General features: G+C 37.8%; 1 protein-coding gene across 4 annotated transcripts in view; it reads right to left on the reverse strand.

Annotated features, from left to right (window-relative positions):
• LOC143027173 (3'-5' ssDNA/RNA exonuclease TatD) overlaps positions 1–22,500 on the reverse strand; it is a 137,535-nt gene that overhangs the window by 86,297 nt on the left and 28,738 nt on the right. The window contains exon 2 of one of the 4 annotated variants that reach the window (XM_076188290.1): positions 21,789–21,908. The exons of the other annotated variants lie outside the window; for them this stretch is intronic. Coding sequence (XP_076044405.1) covers positions 21,789–21,813 — 25 coding nt within the window. The 5' untranslated portion in view covers positions 21,814–21,908. The remainder of the gene's footprint in view (positions 1–21,788; positions 21,909–22,500) is intronic. 4 annotated transcript variants of the gene reach the window in all.

A 22,500-nucleotide genomic window follows, 5' to 3' on the forward strand; every position in this document is an offset into this window, starting at 1 on the left:
TATATATATATACATATATATATATACATATATATATATACATACATATATATATATATATATACATATATACATATATATATACATGTGTATATTTACATATATATATACATGTGTATATTTACATATATATGTATATATTTACATATATGTACATGTATATATATATATATATATTTATACATATAAATATATACATATATTTACATATGTATATATATTTACATATTTATATATATATATATATATATATATATATATATATATATATATATATATATAGTTAGTTAAGGTTTATTCAACAAAATAAATTACAATTTATACACAATTTTTACAAAATTGATTGTTGAAAAAATATATATATACAGTATATATACATATATACACATATTTATATATATACATATATACATACATATACCAAGGCTTTTTCCCCCTTACCAGGGAGGTAGCCAAAAAGGACAAGGCACAAAAACATTCCCACCCATTCCATCCCTGAAAACACTCCACACCCCTCCACCCTCCCTCCCATCTTAGCACCTCCTAGATGACGGGTCATCCCTGCACCCTGTCCACTGCCCTGGGTCAAAGTAGTGTCGCAGGACACAGCACATCCACAGCAAGGCCGCTTCATTAAATCGGCGACCCCCCCTCTCCATCCCCCCATATAAAGGAGAGGACGGGGAGAAATCCCTTCGGGCTGCGTCAAAAAATTTTGCTCACACACACTACCTCACACCTCATGCATCACAACATCTTCCATATACAACCATTCTCCATTCACCTCTGTCTTCTGTCCTCTCCCGTCCTTCCTCAACAGACATTCCCCTCTTCCCCAAAGCCCCCTTCACCCCATCCATCCATCTCATCCTAGGACGTCCCCTCATGTTCACTCCCTCCACATCTGCCTTCCATACCTCCTTTACAAGTGTTTCTTCACTCATTCTTTCCATGTGTCCAAACCATCCTAATACTCTTTCATCCACCGTATCTCCCAGCTCCCTTTCCACCCCTGTTCTCCTCCTCACTTCCTCATTTCTCACTCTATCTAGCCTAGTAACCCCCATCATACTTCTCAGACATTTCATCTCAAACACATTCAAGTTCCTTCTCTCTTCCTCTCTTATGTTCCATGTTTCTGCTCCATACAGTGCTGTTGGCACAATCACTCCTTCATACAGTCTCCTCTTAGCATATATACACATATTTATATAAATATACACATATACATATATATATACATATATATATATATATATATATGTATATATATATATATATGTAATATATATAAATATACACATATACATATATATATACATATATATATATATATATATATGTATATATATATTTTTTTCAACAATCAATTTTGTAAAAATTTTGTATATATGTATAAATTGTAATTTATTTTGTTGAAGAAACCTTAACTAACTATATTTGTATACATAAAGTAGTAGGGAACATGGTAAGGACACACAAGATGCTTCATAACCAGGTTGAGAAGTGTTTACATTTAAGGACATTTGATCATGTGACGTTACATCACCCAGGCGTGGTAGCACTTGGAGCATTTTTAACCATATTCTTAATAATAATATCTTCAAGTTTATATAAACCTAAACTTAAATTAATATTTTCATCAAAGGTATGCTTAATATGACTGGATTGGATAATATTTCCTTCTAATAAAGACCTACAAGAAATTATTTTCTTAGAGTTATCCCAATCAATAGGATGGTTGTTGTCTCTTACATGAACAAAAAGGCCACTGGAAATTTGCCCACTCCTTACACTACACTTCTGTTGATTTATCCTTGTCTGTATGTCTTTCCCAGTTTGGCCAATATAAAATTTGTTAGATTGAAGGCTTGGAATAAACACAACCTTTATTTACATCAGGTGAATTATTGATTAACTTACTTTTTATAGCATTGTTGTTTATAAAAACCAAGTTGATATTGAAATATTTGAGAATATTAGGCAATCCAACAAATTTCTCACTGTAAGGAAGAACCAGAAGGTTCTTTTTGTGAAATACTTTCCTTTCTGGGTGATTTAACATCACATGATCAAATGTCCTTAAATGTAAACACTTCTCAACCTGGTTATAAAGCATCTTGTGTGTCTTTACCATGTTCCCTACTAATTTATGTATATATATGCACCTATGTCTCTGTCACTTTGTATTCCTTGATAATGTCTTTAATAGACAAAAACGTTCGGACTAAGTTTCTTATTTCTCAGTGTTTTTTTTTCTGCAAATTATTTTTCATGTGTGCCTTGTGAATTACTGCAAAATATGTATGCATACGTATGTATATATATATATATATATATATATATATTATACTTGGGGCACAGGTTCTCTTTAATGCAAACTGAGTTAAACACCACAGCATTATCACAATTATTAATTTTCTTTCTAATGTTTTCAATTCTCCTCACTATAGTTCTGACTTTGGGAGGATGAGCATAAACGAGCTGTCCAAAGTTATCCATTTTAATAACACACAAGTTGACGTTTCGACTTCAAGGAGTCATTCTCAAAATAATAAATTACAAATCAACACAACACAATCAAACAGGCACAGATCAACTACATTTTGTGAAAATGTAGTTGTTCCGTGCCTGTTCGATTGTGTTGTGTTGATTTGTAATTTATTACTTTTCAGAATGACTCCCTTAAGTCGTTTATGCTCATCCTCCCAAAATCAGAACTAGTGAGGATTGAAAACATTAGAAAGAAAATTAATAATTGTGATAATGCTGTGGTGTTTAACTCAGTTTGCATATATGTACATATATATATATATATATATATATATATATATGTTGAGGAATGGACGACAAAATGAGTGGCAGGGTGGTGAGATAAACACCGAGAACCGTTGAAGTTTTATTAACTGACGTTTCGCTCTTAACAGAGCTTCTTCAGAGTGTACAAACATAATCGGGAAATCAACAATTATATATCTTACATCATTCCGCGTTCCTTCCTTAACCCACCCCCTCCCTCCCTCTCGTACCCTTCAGCTCCTGTAAGATCATCCAGCCGGACATTTTGGACAGCTTAATGGTTCTCGGTGTTTATCTCACCACCCTGCCACTCATATATATATATATATATATATATATGTTGAGTGAGACATTCTAACAGCTTAATGTAAGTAGTAGAAAACACGAGTCTTAGTCTGAGTTTATTCCTTACTAGTTCTACAGGTATGCTTTCTCAAAGGAATGGTGTACAAAATTGATTGTAGGCATTTATACATGAGGATGACCTTACTACCTTCCTGTGTTGCCAGAGTTGGGAACAAATGTGGAAACCACCAATGATATATTCATTGTTTAGAAGATAGTAATAATAATTAACAAACTAAGAAAAAAAATTGATTTTCAAAATTCATATATCGTGCTACCATATTTTTGTTTATTTCACATGCCATCAAGTCACACATCCTCTACTCAAATCCTCCATTATTACCATTTACACATTATGTCCTTTTTCACATTTATCATTATTATTATTACTACTACTACTACTATTATTGTTATTACTATCATTATCATTATTATTATCATGATTACAATTGGCATTGTCATTATTACTATTATTGTTATATTTATTAGTTGCATTGCTTCTGAACCAGGGTAGTGGGCAAGATACAGGAATGACCCTTCATCCAGGAGGAACCAACAAAAGAGGGAGGGAGGGGTGGTGAATGGGAGTGGAGTATGTGGGATGAAATGGATGGCAGTGGATTTGTTCCTTTGACTTTAGCCACCTCCCTTGTTAGGGGAAAAAGTCCTTGGTATTTATCTAATTGTAGCATACAGGAAAAGAGCAGTGCTCTTTGGGTCCTGGCTCCTATTCTCTAATTTTCTATTGTACCTAGACTCAAATTCATGTGCAGTTTCAACTTAATATTTGGTTTCCAATTATCATATTTAGATTTAAACTCATGTATTGTTTGCGCTTGAACTATATCACCTTCTAAGCTATTCCACATCCACATATATCTATACAGAACACTGTACTTCTTCACATCCTATCGACATGTAGTCTTTCTTAATCTATTTCCATGACCTCTTAAAGGTCTCCCATCTTTAATCTGATCTCTTCCATCAATGCAAACTATCTCCTTTAGTGACCTCAACACTGAACTCATGTCACCTATTTCCCAGGCTGGGGACCAGTTTGGTTGCTGCCCTTTTCATTCCCTTAATCTTGCTTACATCCTTCACTCTGTGTGGAGATTATACTACTGAGGCATAATCCAGTCTTGGATGTATCAGGGTTTTAACGAGTTTTTTCATCATCTCTTCATCCATATTATGGAATGTCGCTTTAATCTTCTGCAGTAGTCCACATGTCTCCCACAGTCTTCCTGCTCTGTCAGGTGACACTCCCAAGTCTTTCTCCTCTTTTGTAACGTGTTTGCTTCCCAAGGAATAGTTTAAGGATGGCCTTTAGCCACTATTGCCCATTTCCAGTACTTTGTATTCCTTGATATTGAACTTCATTTCCCATTCTTGGATCAATGCAAAAATAGCATCTATATAATTTTGCAATATTCTACTGTCCTCATTTTTCATTCTTATGATTTTTGCATCATCTACAAACATGTTGGCATAGTTTGTTGTTCCTTCCATCACATTATTAACATTGACGAGAAACATTATTGGTGCAAGCACTGAACCTTGTGGTACTTCACTCAATACTGCTCTCCAGCTTGACATCTAGTCCTTTACTATTGCCCTCACGTATCTTTCTTTAAAAAAATCTTTAATCCATTCTAACAGTTTGCATCTCAGTCCTCCAACAAACTCCAATTTCCAAATAAGTCAACTGTGAGGTACATTATCAAATGCTTTTTCTAGGTCCAGGTACATGCAGTCCACCCACCCCTCTCTCTTTTGTTAATTAATCATTACTATCTTCTAAATAATAAATATCATTTGGTGATTTCCATACTTGTCACTAACACTGCCAATGTGGGGAGGTAGTGGGGCCTTCCTTGTGTATAAATGCCTACAACCCATTCTGTACACCATTCCTTTGAGAAAGCATACCTGCAAAACTTGTCAGGAATAAACTCAGACTATGACTTCTGTGTTTCCTACTCCCACTTGTGTTACATACACATCCATATAAATATATATACCATCCATATACCAAAGGCTTTTTCCCCTTACAAGGGAGGTAGCCAAAATACAAATGCATACAATCCACTCCCATCCATTCCATCCCCAACATACTCCACTTCCCTCCCCATTATCTTGGCTTCTGCATGACGGGTCATCCCTGCATCTTGTCCACTGCCTTAGGTCAGAAACAATGTCATAAGACACAGTAAGGTCACTTAATTAAATCAGTGCCCCCCCATCTCTGTACCCTCATGCGGAAAAGGAGAAGACAGGAAGAAATCCCTACAGATTGCATCAATTCATTTCTCACACATACTCCCTCACCCCCATCCGCCACTCACTCCACCTCATGCATCACAGCATCATCCTTACACAACCATTCTCCATTCACCCCTATCTTTCATCCTCTCCTGTCCTTCCTCAACAGACATTCCCCTCTTTCCCAATGCCCTTTTTTACCCCATCCATCCACCTCATCCTAGGTCGACCCTTCATGTTCACTCCTTCCACCTCTGCTTTCCACACCTCTTTTACTAGTCTTTCTTCACTCATCCTTTCCATGTGTCCAAACTATCCCAATACTCTTTCATCAACCCTATCTCCCAACTACCTTTCCACCCCCGTTCTCCTCTTCACATCCTCATTTTTCACTATATCCAGCCTAGTAACCCCTATCATACTTCTCAGGCACCTCATCTCAAACACATTCAAACTCCTTCTCTCTTATGTTCCATGTTTCTGCCCCATACAGTGCTGTTGGCACAATCACTCCTTCATACAATCTCCTCTTAGCATCCATTTACAAGTGTCTATTTCTCGTTACACTTTTTAATCCACCAAGGCATTTACTTGCTTCTCTCAAACTACATTCTACCTCAACCACCACTCCTCCCTTTCCTGCCACAATGGCACTCAAGTTTCTTAAAGTATCCACTTCCTCCAATTCCTCTCCTTTAATACTTGCTTCCAGTCTGCTCCCACTTTTTCCCCTTGTACATCTCATCACTTTACTTTTACCCACATTCATCTTCAACTTCCTTCTTTTGCACACCTTCCCAAACTCTATCACTAACTTCCTCAATCTCTCCTCTGATCCCACTACAAGCACAGTGTCGTCAGCAAACAACAGCTGGCTTATCTCCCATTCTTCTCCATTTTCTTTAACCATCTCCAATCCCTTACCCACTAACTATCACACCACCCCATCCATGTATAGATTGAACAGCCAGGGTGACATAACACATCCCTGACAAAGTCCCACCTTTACCACAAACCACTCACTCCATTTCTAATCCTAACACAACTTCTACTACTCTTGTAAAAAATCTTGACTGCTCTTAAAAGCTTTCCTCCTATCCCATATATCTACAATACCTCCCACAGTCCCTTCCTATCTATCCTGTCATAAGCCTTTTCCAGATCCATAAAAGTCCAAAAAAACATCCTTACCTTTTCCTACAGCTTTCTCACATATCTGTCTTACCACATAAATCTGATCTATGCAACCCCTACCTTTCCTAAACCCACACTATTCCTTACCAATTACTCCCTCTGTTCCTTTCCTAATCCTCTCAATCAAGATACTCCCATAAGCCTTCCCAACTACACTTAACAAGCTCATCCCTCTGAAACTACTACACTCATACTTGTCCCCTTTTCCCTTGTAAAGTGGAACTAAACAGGAACTCCTCCAGTCCTATGATACTCTACCCACTCTTAAACAAACATTAAATAACCTCACCAGCCAGTCTACCATCACTGTACCTCCTTTATTCAAACATTCTGCATGACATCCATCCAACCCAGGTGCCTTACCTGCTCTCATCATCTTAACAACTTCCTTCACTTCATCTTTTCTTATAATATATATATATATATATATATACACTATACTAAATAGAGAAACAGTGAGTGCCAAAACTATTAAAGATTTTAAGAACTGGATGCGGAGAGATACAAAAATGGGTCACTACGAGCATAGCTCTCATCCCATAAAATACAACTAGGTAAAAACACACAAGGGTAATTCAGATCTGAGGGGATTGTTTATGGTATTGTTATAACAACTGAACCTTTGCACTCATAACCTTAACCTTTCATTTCTCTGTTGCAGATATTGATGGTGTGACAGTCTAATAAAGTAACCCTGTCGTGGATGTGTGTCAGAAGCAGAGATGCATCACTCAATTCTTCCACACAGAAGTGAAGCCAACCAAGATTCATTGGCAATTACAGGACATTTACAGAGCTGAGGCAGTTGATATCAGCATGGTTAGGAGATGGATTTGTTGATTCCATTGTGGCAACAGAGATGCGAGTGACACACTGTGCTCTGGATGGCCATGCACAGGCACTTGCTGATTGCTAACAAAAGTGCATTGAGAAGTAGAGTGACTGTGTACCAGTGATAATGTTATGCAAGGAAGGGAGAGGCAGGAGGTGGGGAGTTTGGGGATGTTTGTGTGTCAATGATATTTTGATGCATCCCAAAGGGATTTCTCCCCATCTTTTTTTCTGCATGAGAAGACAGAGAGGGGGGGTCACAGATTAAGTTGTTGTTGTTGTTGTTGTTGTTGTTGTCGTTCCCTAGACTGTCTGTCCGAGCAGATTAAGTGAAGTGGCCTTGCTGTGGATGTAGTGTCATGCTACATTGCTTCTGACCCAGAGCTAAGATGAGAGGGGGGAAAGGGTGGTGGATGGGAGTGGAATGGGTGGGTGTAGGTATATGCCTTTGATTTGGTTACCTCCAAGCTCTTGGTATATATTTCTTTCTTTTCTCCAGTAGTGGGATATTCAGTCTACACACACACAGGTGTATATATATATATATATATATATTATATATATATATATATAATATATATATATATATATATATATATATAATAATATATATATATTTTATATATATATATATCCTGATTAAAGTCAATTGCACTAATAGCTTTGGCTATTTTGAGATCCACATTCTTCAGTTTGAAGAATACCTTTTTGTTTCCATAGTTCAAAGTATGAACAAAATCATTCATGATGTCAATCCCATGGATAAGGTGTAGAGATAGACGCTGATGAATGCCGGAATATATAATAATACTATGTAACAGTACAAAAAGCTGTTGACACTGACACTGAAAACTTAAGATTTTTTGTCTCTTACAGAGGCTTCTTCAGGGTGAGAACTACAACTATGATGGCTATAAGGTCTATTAATGTTAGAATTTTCTGCAAGGCTAATCTGACCAGATCCCTAATCATGAAAAATAGCACCACACCAAAGATACCGAAGGAGGCTTCTACCAACGTAGTTTACAAGTTCATATGCCAGGAGGGCCGCTGTGACGGCTCCTTTTTCTACATTAGGAGAACCCCCACTACACTATGAAGACGTCTCCAACACCACTGAAACCAAGGCTCCAACACTACATTGACCACCGTGACATGAAGCCCCCAATGAACACTTTAATATACAACACTATTATACTCCACAAAGAAATAAGTTTTAAAAGATTGCAGATCGCTGAAGCTGTAGCTATTACAACTCAACAGCCCTCCATCAATATACAACAAGCCGCAGAGTTCATCCTTCCATCAGCCTGCCCCCAGGAACACCTTGCCCACCAACGATCTCATAGACAACATGATCCTGAACCCTCTCAGGAACATAGTGGTTGCCAGGACCCTCAGTAACACCAATACCCCCATCACACAGGACCAAGAACTAGAAGCCAAACTAGAGCTTCCTCTATGCAGTCTGTGACAAGAATGATGACCTTCCCTATTCCTCCTAGTGACCTCACCCAGGGACTCCTTTCAACCTCACCTATTTCACCCAGTGATCTCACCTAGTCTTCCTTCGTTACCGCCTTCCCTTGTGACCTCGCCTAGAGACTTCCTGGGACCTTGCCTTCCCCTGGTGACCTCAACTAGGACCTTCCCTTCTCCCAGTAACCTGACCTAGGGAACTTCGGTGACCTCTCCTACTTCCCAAATTACCCTGCTTCATAAAATGTGCCAGTCAGCCATGATGCATCATTCTTTGTGTACTCTTCATTGAAAGTTGACCTTATTGCCATTGAAGTTGTAGTTCTCACCCTGAAGAAGCCTGTGTAAGAGGCGAAAAAACTTAAGTTTTCGGTGTCAGTGTCAACAGCTTTTTGTACTTTTACAGAGTATTAATATATTTTTCGGCATTCATCAGCGCCAATCTCTATACCTCCTCATCCATGGGATTGACATCATGAATGATTTTGTTCATACTTTGAACTACGGAAACAAAAAGGTATTCTTCAAACTGAAGAACATGGATCTCAAAATAGCCAAAGCTATTAGCGCAGTTGACTTCAATCAGAATTGTTTACGTGAAAACCTGTGCCCTAGAAGCATATATATATATATATATATATTCTTTCTCCTTTTCCTTCTCCTTCAATTTAACTCTCAACACCTTTCTACTTCCCACCCTTTTCCTCCACTTTCAAATTTCCCTTCTACCAAAACAATCATCTGACACTCTCCCACTCTCTCCCCTGAAAATATGAACATTCAGAAATCTCTCCTTCCTCCTCCCTTTCAACTTACATTCTCCTTCAATACTCTATTAACCAACCTCCTGTCCACCACCCTTTCCAATGTATACTTGTGTTTGACTCTCTTCTTAAAGATGGGAGGGCTTTAGGAGGTCATGGGAATAAATTAAGAAAAACTACATGTCCAAAGGATGTGAAGAAATAAAGTTTTCCATATAGATGCATGAATACTTGCAATAGCTTAGGAAGTGATATAGCCCAAGCTCAAGCAATATACATGTTCAAATCTAAATATGATCATTGGAAATCAAGGATATAGATTAAGTTAATACTATACAAGAATTTGAGGCTTGGTATGATAAAAAAAAATAGAGAATAGGAGATGGGACCCAACGAGCACTGCTCCTTTCCTGTATACTACAATTATATATACCGGTATAATGTTTACTATCACCAACTACATACATATACCAAAGGCTTTTTCCCCCTTACATGGGGGGGTAGCCAAAAAGAAAAAGGCATAGAAACCACTCCCACCCATTCCATTCCCAACACATTCCACCTTCCTCCCTCCCTCTTATCTTGGCACCTCCTGGATGATGGGTCATACCTGCATCCTGTCCACTGCCCTGAGTCAGAAGCAGTGTCGCAAGACACAGCACATCCACAGCAAGGCCACTTCATAAATTCGGCGACCCCCACTCTCCGTCCCTTCATGCAGAAAAGAAGATGGGGAGAAATCCCTTTGGGCTACGTCCCACCTTTACCTCAAACCATTCACTCTCTCCATTTCTAATCCTAACACATGCTCTACTACTCTCATAAAAACTCTTGGCAGCTCTTAACAGCTTTCCTCCTATCCCATATATCTGCAGTACCTCCCACAGTCCCTTCCTGTCTACCCTGTCATAAGCCTTTTCCAGATCCATAAAAGTCCAAAAAAACATCCTTACCTTTTCTTATAGCTTTTTCACATATCTGTCTTACCACAGAAATCTGATCTACACAACCCCTACCTGTCCTAAATCCACACTATTCCTCACCAATTACTCCCTCTGTTCCTCTCCTAATCCTTTCAATCAAGACCCTCCCATAAGCCTTCCCAATTACACTAAACAAGCTCATCCCTCTGAAACTACAACACTCACACTTGTCCCCCTTTCCCTTGTAAAGCAGAACTATACAGGCACTCCTCCAGTCCTCTGGCACTCTACCCTCTCTTAAACAAACATTAAATAACCTCACCAGCCAGTCCACCACAACTGTACCTCTTTTCTTCAGACATTCTGCATGGCATCCATCCAACCCAGGTGCCCTGCTCTCATCATCTTAGCAGCTGCTTTCACTTCATCTTTCCCTATTTCTCCTGCATTTTCCTCACTCATCACTCATTTTCTTTGCACTTCCCACTGCAACTACCTTTCCCTCTCTACCCTCCTTCACATTTAGTTGATGATGCGATTGAGCATCATCAACTACCTTTCAACTGGACAAAAGAACACAAATACATACCTCATCTCTACATCAACAACACTCTAATACCACACACAAACACACCGAAAATTCTTGGTGTAACATACGATACATCCATGTCTTTCAAACAACACCTCACAAACATAAAAAACAAATGCACACCTAGACTTAACGCACTTAAGTCAATCACTGGAACAACATTTGGACAAAACAAAGAAACTAATATAACAATATACAAACAATGTATACGCTCAGTGATGAATTATGCGAGTCCTGCATGGGCTCCTAATCTCAGTGAGACACACCACAACACCCTTCAAATCATACAAAACAAAGCCCTAAAAACAATTACAGGCTGCACAAATACATCACCTACAGACCATTTACACCATGAAACAAAAGTCCTCAAAGTCAAGGAACACCTCGACATGAGAGGCACACAAACACTTGCTGCAGCCACCACAAACACATCACACCCGTTACACTACATAGCAGAACACCCACACACACCAAGAAACATTAAAACTACACCCAAAGACCTTTATTACACAAAGATACTCTCTTCTCTTCCTCCACAACCACCAAATACCAGCCTCCGGAAACATATTCATAATCATATCACTCACCGCTCCATTAACACACTGAAAGACAACACACTGCTGCATGCCAGACCCCCTGATATCCACCCTTCTGAATCCTCTCTCCCACGTAAGGACAGAGTCCACTTGGCCAGACTGCGATGCGGTCACCACCCAGCACTTCTAAGCTACCAGAGGAGGCTGGACGACCGTGTTGTGAACAGCTGCCCAGGATGTAACACTTCACCCCATACCATACAACACATAATGGAAGACTGCATTATACACAATCATGCACGCAAACAACACAACATACACTCTATAAAGGATTTGTGGGAAAACCCAGTCTCGGCTGTGGCCTTCCTTGGGGAGACGGGACTGCTCGGACAGACAGTCTAGGGAACGACAACAACAACCTTTCAAAAAACATCATCTCTTCACTAAGATTCTTACCTAGCACCCCAATCCTTCTGACTACTCCATCTATTGATTCATCCCCTACATCAAGATCCCACAACACTTCTACATTTACATTCCTACCAAATCTCTAAACACTTTAAAGCTATCCATAAAAGCCTCCCTTTCCTCTTGATTTTTCTCACTACCAAGACTATATACACTTGCAAAAGCCCACATCTCCCACCCCAATTTCACCTTACCTACATATACTTTGAAGAAACTTTCCTCCACTCCACCACACCCTTTCCTATATCATGACTTACCAATAGAGCCACTCCTTCCCTCCCTCACCCCCTCATCACTCCCAATACACTCTTTCCCAACACCCTCCCACTGCACTCCCAAATTCAAAATCATTACTCCCTTTCAACTTACTTTCACTTAATGCTAACACAGCCATCTTCCAATTCACAAACTGCCAGTCTCTTTGCTTTTACTCTCATATGTCCCACAACCACACAGATTTAATGACCTAGTTATTAGGGCTGTGTTGGAGTCTTCCAAGACCTTCTTATGCCTTGACTTCTCATAGGATAAACATACAGAGAGAAGGATCCCTAGCCCCATCACTGTCACATAGTTGGCTTTTATGACACACATGAGAAACATGGTGGCAAGTCTCCGCCCACTACCACAAGATAGGATGAAATAAAGTCACAAAAATGGTAAAGGCCAGTTTCAAGTAAGAGCATAAAGTAGGGACAGTCATAGTACAAAGTATCATCATTCCTATATGAGTAGAGATTTTACTCTAACACAAACACATGTCCATATGGGGGTCCCAAAACAGCCCCTAAAGCATTACACTGCCCAGGGCAGTGGTCAAGATGCAGGGATGACCAATCATCCTGGAGCCAAGATAAGAGGGAGGGAGGGGGTGGATGGGAGGAGTATGTGGGGATGGAATGGGTGGGAGTGGATTTTATGCCTTTGTTTTCTGGCTACCTCCCTTTGGTATATGTATATAGTCAATACCCCAGCATTGCTTCTAATCCAGGCAGTGGCCAAACACTGGGATGACCCTTCATCCAAGAGGAGCTAAGATGGAAAGGAAACAAATGAGTGACAAATAGGAGTGGGGTGGGTGCTTGCCTTGGTCTGCTAGTATACAGCAACGGAGCAACACTTGCTGGGCCTCATCTCCTACTCTCCAATTGATCATACCTACACTCAAATTTATGCACAGTTCCAACTTATTCTACCTCCTTGATTTTCAATTATCATATTCAAATTTGAATTCATGCACTGTTCAAGCTATTCCAAGTATTTTTGCATCTATATGGAAAAATGTAGTTCTTCACATCCTTTGGACATGTGGTTCTTCTTAACTTGTTCTCCTGACCTCTTAAAGCCCTCCCATCCTCAATCAAGAGATCTCTTCTGTTGATGTAATCTATCACATTTATTGACCAGAATACTGTGATCATACCACCCCTTTCTCTTTGATTTTTCGAAGTTGGCAGACCCAGTGCTTTTAGTCTTTCTTTGTATGGTTTATCTGCTAAGCTGGGATCCAATTTGGTTGCTGCCCTTTATATTCTCTTTTCTTGTTTATATCCTTCACTCTGTGTGGGGACCATACCACTGACACGTATTCCAATCTTGGATGGATCAGGGTTTTGATAAGTTTTTTCATTATCTCTTCATCTATATAGTGAAAAGCCACTTTCATCTTCTGCAGCAGTTTATACATCTTCCCTACAATCCTGCTGATGTATTTACCTGGTTGTATTTTACGGGAAGGGAGCTATGCTCGTGGTGACCCGTTTTTGTATCTTTCAGTATCTAGTTTGTTCTTAAATTCTTGTATGGTTTTTGCACATACCATTGCTTTGTCCAATTTGTTCCAGACATCCACCACTATGTGTGGGAAACTATTTTTTTCAGACCTCTTCTATAACATCCTTTTTTAGTTTCTTTTCATATTTTGTTTTTCTTTTGTCCCATTTTAATCAATCTTCTCTGTCAAGGACATCCATGCCTTTTATGATTCTGTAAATGGCCAGTAGATCCAATTTGGACAATCTTTGTTCGTATGTCAATTTTGAAAGTGTTGGTGCCATTTTTGTCATTGCTCTTTGGATTGTTTCTAATTTATATTCTTTTTTGTGCTGGATGTCCAGTGTTGCAGCATACTCCAATCTTGGTCTTATTAGTGTGACTAATATTTTCTTTACTATTACCTCATCCATCTCATTTACCTTTATTGATTTTAGTAAATTGTAGGTTTCTCAAACTATTTTGTTAATATGTGTGTATATGTATTTACCTAGTTGTATTTTACAGGAAGGGGATCTATGCTTAAGGTGTCCCATCTTCATACCTCATTTTATCTAGACCAGGGGTTCTCATTAGGGGTGAAATTCACCCCCAGGGGGGAATTTTGGGATTTCTGGGGGTGATTTGTGACCACAGTCAGCTTACGGGGTGAGGAAAGCAATTATAGGTTTTGGCCTATCTGGCCTGTCACCTGGGCTGGATTTATACTAATTTGGGAAAAATATATACTAATTTGGAAAAAATAAAAGGGTTTTTAGTAATATTTGCATATTATTAAGAATGCACCTTTTGAAACAGACAATCTTGGAAAGGAGGGGGGGGAATGACATTCTGACAAATGGTGAAAGGGGTGAATGGGCCAAGTAAGGCTGAGAACCCCTGATCTAGACAGTTTTTAAATTTGTGTATAATTTTTGCACACACCACATTTTCATCTAACTTGTTCCAAACTTCTATTATCCTGTGGGGAAAGTTGTTCTTTTTCAGGTCTCTTCTATAATTGTCTTTTTTTATTTTCTTTCCATGTCCTCTTGTATCTCTACTATCCCATTGTATTAGATCCTCTCTATCAATAATTTCTATGCCTTTCATGATTCTATAGTTATCAAGTCTCCTCTCTCTCTTCTTTGCTCTAATGTTTGTAGCTCAAGTTTTGCCAGTCTCTCTTCATATGATCTGAGAGCGTTGGTGCCAATTTCGTAATTGCTCTTTGTATTCTTTCAAGTTTTGTTATATATATTTTTTGTACTTGGTGACCACATCATTGCTGCATACTCCAATCTTGGTCTTATCAAAGTGACTAGTATTTTCTTCATTTCTTTGTCCAGGTATGTAAATGCAACTTTGATTATTCTTATTCAATTAAAAGTTTCTCCAAATGTTTTTTTTATATGTTTCTCAGGGGACATATCATTCATAATAATGACTTCCAGGTCCTTCTCATTTTCCATTTTTTTAATTTCTTCCTCTCCCAATTTATATGATCCCACTATTTTTTTTTTTTGCTTCTTCCAAACTCCATTATACTACACTTCTTAATATTGAATTCCTTCTCCCACTTCCTACTCCACTCCCATATTTTATTGAAATCACTCTGCAGCAACTCACAATCTTCTACAGTGTTCACTTTCTTCAGCAGTTTTGCATTGTCCGCAAAGAAGCTCGTGTAATTTTCAATTCCTTCATCCATATCATTAATATATATAGCAAACATTATTGGGGCCAGTACTGTTCCTTGTGGAACTCCACTAATCACTTCATCCCAATTAGAATGTTTGTCTCTTATCACCACTCTCACTTTTCTTTCATGCAAGAAGTCTTCCATCCACCCAAGTAGTTTGCCCTGTATTCCTCCTGCAGTTTCTAATTTCTTTAGCAATTTCTTATGTGGCACCTTATCAAAAAGCTTTCTTCAGGTCTAGAAATGCACAATCAGTACATCCATCTCTTTCTTGTATTATATCAATTATTCTTGAATAGAAACACATCAAGTTTGTAACACATGATCTTCCTTGTCTAAATCCAAATTGCCTTGGATTTAGTTTTTTTTTTTTCCCAAATGTCTTACCCATCTAATTTTGATCATTCTTTCACAAATTTTAGCTACCATACTTGTAAGAGAGACTGGTCTATAGTTAGTAGGGTCTTTCTTGTTTCCCCCTTTATATATTGGTACTATATTTGCTCTTTTCCAATCTTCTGGAACTTTTCATTCTTTCAATGAACTGCTCATTAGACTATATATTTTGTCTGTTAGTTCATAACTGCATTCTCTCAAAATCCAGTTTGCCATTTCATCTGGAGCATGCAATTTTCTGACATCGACATTACTCAAGTGATTCATTATTTCTTTCCTTGTTACTTCTATCTCTTTCATAGGGAGGACTTTCTCCTCCCACTCGACATCTCTAAGTTGTTGTTGTTGTCGTTCCCTAGACTGTCTGTCCGAGCAGTCGCGTCTCCCCAAGGAATGCCATAGCCGAAACTGGGTTTTCCCACAAATCCTTTATAGAGTGTATGTTGTGTTGTTTGCGTCCATGATTGTGTATAATGCAGTCTTCCATTATGTGTTGTATGTTCTCCCTCATAAACACTGATTTATAATGCTTGTTCATAATTTTTGCCATTTCTATTTCCTCTGTGTATTCAATTATTTGTAGTTTCACTAATTCTTGTTTGTCTTTCAGTTTGTTGTTCACAAATCTATAAAATAGTCTTGGTTGATCTTTACATTTTTTATGACATCCTTTTTGTATTTTCTCTTTTCTTATCTGTGCACTTGTACATATTGATTTCTATAACTAGTTTATATTTTCCATTTTTCAGGTCTTTTGCATTTCTTCCATTTTATCCAAGCTTTATCCCTTTTGTCTTTTAACTCCCTACATCTTTTGTTGTATCAACATTTTACATACAGGTAGTTCTCGTTTTGTGCGAGATATGGGTTCCTACAGGCTTCGCACAAACTGAAATCGCACAAAAAAAACATATTTTCCCCATAAGAAACAATGGATAATAGGGGGGATGCGGGTTTTGACCCAAAAAACTTCCATTTTTTTAACGAAAAACACATTTATTTGACTAATAAAGTGAACATGTTCTAAAAATGTATCGTTCTAAACCTATAAGTAACACTAATGTGTAAATAAAGTGTTCTTGTTCTGGTGTTGAATCCAATTCGCCAGCATTTTTTCCATCCTCTCCATGGCCGACGATCTGCTGTAGGCTACCCTCTGCAATGTCCTAGACGAACCTGCTTCCACAGTTGCTCGTATTTTTGCAGCATTGTCTCGGACGCGCCGCAGTGTGCTCTCCCCTAATCCCAAGGCATGGGATATGATCGAAGTTTTTTGTCCTTGGTCATACCGGCTCAAAATTTCCATTTTCTTAGCCAGAGTGAGTGACTTGCGCTGTATTTTCTTAGCTGGAGGGCCGCTGCTGGTTCCAGGAGAAGATGAAGGACGTTTTGGGGCCATTTTGACGAATGAGTAAACTGGCTGGACTGGCTGTGACTGCAAACACACGAGAGGGCTGTAAACATTGAACTGGGAGCGGGAGCGGCCGCCTGTCGGCAGGCAGCGGAACTACGTATCTGGCGCACTGTTTGAAATGCGGTTGGGGCAAATCACATCTTAGCGAACAGATCGCACAATTTTAATTATAATATTTTTAATGTCGCATCTTAGCGAATTCGCACAAACAGAACACGCACAAAACAAGAACTACCTGTACCCTTTTTCTTGTTTTTGTCTTGGGACATACTTTTCCACTCCTTTATAAATCTTGTGTGTCAAAATTTTCCATTTCTCTTCTACTGTTGTTTCCTCCTTGTGCATCCTCTCCCAATCTACTTTTTTTTTTTTTTTTTTTTAATTCTCTTATTTTATCAAAAGTTAATTTTCAATACATCAATCTTCCCTTTCTATATTGTTTGTTTTTTCCCATGTATTTTTCCTCATTTAGTTCCAGTTCAACTAATATGTGGTCACTTTTACTTATTGGTGTCTTATATTCAATCTTTTCCATAATTTCAGGTTCTGATGTGATTATTTGGTCCAGTCTTGAAGGTTCTTCCTCATTTCTATACCTAGTATTCTCTTGTATCCATTGGGTCATGGTATGTTCTATAATCATATAAAGTAGTACATTTCCCCATAGGTCGTCTCCATCCTTCACTGTCATCTCTTCCCAGAGATTTCTTTCAAGCCTGTTACTAAGCCATCTATATATTTGTGAAAAAAACATTTAATTTTCTGTTACCTCCATCCCGTTTTCCGTTTCCCTTCTGTTTTTATCTGCTATGAACCATGTCCTCACTTTCATATCCACTACTCTCTGTTCTCGTTTTTGCCTTAGCTATTCTTTTTTTCTCTTCCTCTCTTTCCTCTTTATTCATCTCTCTTTTTATCCATACCTGATCACTTTTCCTCACTTTCATATCCACTACTCTCCAATAGAATTTCTCTTTGTCTGACCCTGTTCTGTTCTCATTTTTTCCCTTAGCTTCTATTCTTTTTTTCCCTTCCCCTCTTTCCTTTTTACTCATCTTTTTATCCATACCTGATTATACTGATCACTTTTTGCTAGTTTCCCTGTTCTTGATAAGACATTCTCTGCTGTCTTTTTTGACTTGAATTTAACCTTAATTGGTCTGGTCTTGTCTATATTGTATTTTCCCAATATATATAGTTCTTCAATTTCTTGTTCATCTTCTTGAACTATTTTTCATACCTTGTTTACTTTTTCCTTCTCCTCCTTTACTCTTGTAGTCCTATTTGGATTATGCTTCTCTTCCATTCCTAATATAATTATACATTTCTTTTTATCTGCTAAGTCTCTTACTATATTTTCCTTCTCTCTCATCACTTTAATAACTGTGTCCTTAGTTTGTTCTTTCATCTGTTGTTTCACTATATCTCTAAATTCAATTTTGTTATTCTCTTGGACTTTTTTCCAACCAATTACCTCTTTTGCTATGGACTCTTTATTCTCTTTATTATTCCTCTTTAATTCCTCATTCTCATCCTTTACTTCTCTTAACTGTCTTTTTAATTCTTCTATTTCTTTAGTTAGGTTTTGATTCTCCTTCTTTAGTTCTTCCAGTTTATCAACTCTTTGTGTAACTAGTGTTAGTTGGTTAAACCTAACCTCCCATGCTTTGTTAATTTTTTTTTAGTTTCTCCTCTAGACTTACTAGTTGGGGGAGGTTGTCATCTCCTCCCTCATTAAATCCATAGAAGTAATTATCTCCTCTTTCCATTGAGCTGCTATTATCTATATTTCTACTTTTAATAGCTCTACTCACCTGTTTGACCTTGTCTGTGTCATCTGCACACCTCTTGTTGACACCCCTTCTGATGTCTGGGGCCCGTTCGTCCCCTTCCTCATTTTCTTCCATTTTCCTCAATAATGTCTCCCCTTCTCCTTTTTCTTCACCTGCCCATTACACCACGTGCTTTCCCCTTCCCTACTAATACAACATAGGTACTCCCTCATCATTGAAACCCATGGAAAAAAAAAAAAAAATCCCCCAGAGTTCTAATCTTCACTGTCAATCCGATGTGTGTGTGTGTGTGTGTGTGTATTTACCTAGTTGTATTATACAGGAAGAGAGCTATAATTGTAGTGACCCATCTTTTTATCTTTTAGCACCTAGTTTGTTCTTAAATTCTTGTATAGTTTTTGCACACACTTTTGCCTCATCCAATTTGTTTCAGGCATCTACCACTCTGTGTGGGAAACTATTCTTTTTCAGATCTCTTCTATAACTATCCTTTTTGAGTTTCTTTTCATGTCTTCTTGTTTTTCTTTTATCCCACTTTAATAAATCTTCTCTGTTGAGGACTTCCATCCCTTTCATAATTCTGTAAATGGCCAGTCTATCTCCTCTTTCTCTTTGTTCAAGGGTTGGTAGTTCCAGTTTGGACAATCTTTGTTTGTATGTCAATTTAGAGAGTGTTGGTGACATCTTTCTCGTTTCTCTTTGTATTCTTTCTAAGTTCTTTATATTCTTTTTTGTAATGGGTGTCCACAGTGTTGAGCATACTCCAATCTTGGTCTTATCAGTGTAACTAATATTCTCTTCACCATTTCCTCATCCAAATAGTCAAAAGCCACTTTCTTCAGCCTTAGTAAATCAAAGATTTCTCCGACTATTTTATTGATATGTCTTTGCTGATAATTACTTCTTTGCCAATTTTATTTTTCCTCGATATTCTATTTTTTACTTTTTCCAAACTCCATTATACTACATTTCTTGATGTTAAAGTTCACTTCCCATTTTTTATTCCATTTCCAGATTTTATCTAGGTCTTTCTGTAGTGATTCACAATCTTCCTCTGTACTTACTTTCTTTAGTATTTTTGCATCATCTGCAAAAAAGTTCATATAACATTCCACACCTTCATCCATGTCATTTATATATATAGCAAACATGATCGGAGCCAATAAACTTTGTGGGACACTAATTACTGCCCTTATTTTTCTCCCAGTCAAGAAATCTTCCATCCATTCCAATAATTTTCCTTTAATGCCACTTATTGATTCCATTTTTCTTAATAGTTTTTTGTGTGATACTTATTCAAATGTGTGCATTTGTGTATGTATGTGTATTCACCTAATTGTATACAGGAAAGGAGCAATGCTTGTTGGGTCCTGACTAGAGCAAGAAAGGACATATGTATTTTAATACAAAGAAATGTAAAATCTTACAACTGGCCAATGTAAAAAAGAGTAAATAAAATAAAATATTAATAAACAAATAAATAAATGAGAAATGAATGGGTCAACTGTAGAATTATCCCCCCCCAACTGATCAACTGTAGAATCTCCATCCTAACTAACACAGGCCAGGTCAGGTTAGGTTTGGTTAGGTCAGATTAAGTTGTGTATCATGAGTCATAATCAACTGCAGAATCTTAGGTTAGGTTAGATTAGGTCAGGTTAGGTTAAGTCAGGTCTGTTTAGTTTATGTATCATAAACCATAATCAATCTATAGACCGAGAGATTTTTCCCCCTTATAAGAGGAGATTTCCCCCCACCCCAAGTGTGTGTGTGGGGGGGGGGGATTCTACAATTGATCCAAATAAACTAATAATCAGGGATGATCTACTCCCAGGAAATGATATAAAGAAAATAAGAGGAGAGACCTACAATCTGCTGAAAAATAGTGTCTTTTCATTATACAGAAGGGAGACATGATGAAGAAAACCAGTGAAAGTCTGATTTATTCCACACTAGAATGCACAGTGTGATGGTGTGGTCACCAAACCCAAAAGAAATATATCAGAAAAACTGAGAAAATACAAAGGGTACCCAAGATGATCCCAAGACTAAATGACAAGATGCATGAGGAAAGACAGAAAACTCAGATTTCCCACATTGGATGTGAGGAGAGATAGGTGACATGATAACACTGAGATTAGAGAGAGTTATAGAAAAAATTGAAAGGATTTGTTGCTATGGGATGAAAGTCAAAAGGTCAAACCAAACTATTCCAAAAGCACACATGTTTGAAAGACATTAGGAAGTATAGCTTTCCACAAAGAAGTATAGATTTAAGGAATGAATTGGATGAAAGTATAATTCAACAACGTAAAATTTATGGCAGTTTAATGAATGGAGGCAAAGACAAGATCCAATGAGCACAGTTCCAATCTAGGTATACTAAACAGAGGTAAATACACATACACACAATAATATATATATATATCTATGTTATAACACCAATCAAAACAATATAAGCCTGGCAATAATAAATACACCATTAAGCCATTTTTGTGTGGTAGTAAAAGCAAGCCAACAAGTTAAGAAATACTTTACCTGTTGTAAGTTGTGTGTATATCATTCTGTAGCTGAAGAAAGATGGTCAACAGCAAGCATCTGCAGTAATAACCAGTCTCCCAAAAAGTAGCATCCATGAGGGTAATTTTTCTCTTCTGCCTGCAATCTACCTTCTGTCAATATCTGAGCATCATAAGTTGCCCCGGCTATGTAGCTATTACGGTATATCTAAGATTCAATATCTGGTATCAAACTCAAGTTGTACATTGATGTTATCACAATTTCTGTTAATATATTCTGCCATTTTTCTTTCTACTTCCCTTTGACCTGTTGGGAAATGTTCATCTTTTGGCAAAATTAGTAGTCTCATTGAGGCACTTAACATCTGTAAAATGACCTCACTAAACAATAGCTGTGTTAGATTGATATCATCAGCATTTTTTCCCTAAACCAAATACAGTACCTCCAAATCACTATAACTTTGAACTTTGGAGTGTGAGCTTAGCTCCTGGATGTAGTGGTTTCTCAGGGCTCACAACCTCAGTAACAAAAAACTATTCGTCCATGATCCATCATATATCTTTGAACCAGACCACTGCTGTTGTAAGAAGCTAAAGGTCTTTACATGCTCAAAAAGCTCTGTATTGATGTAAATTTATTTTTCAGTTGACCACCATGTTGAGTGTTTTGATCACTATGAGCTACTTCAAATGAGTGGGACCAATGACGGGTATGAGGTGGTCCTGCAAGA

This window comes from Oratosquilla oratoria, chromosome 1 (genome assembly GCF_046742065.1).
Source record: "Oratosquilla oratoria isolate Oo_2021 chromosome 1, ASM4674206v1, whole genome shotgun sequence".
Taxonomy (NCBI): Eukaryota; Metazoa; Arthropoda; class Malacostraca; order Stomatopoda; family Squillidae; genus Oratosquilla; species Oratosquilla oratoria.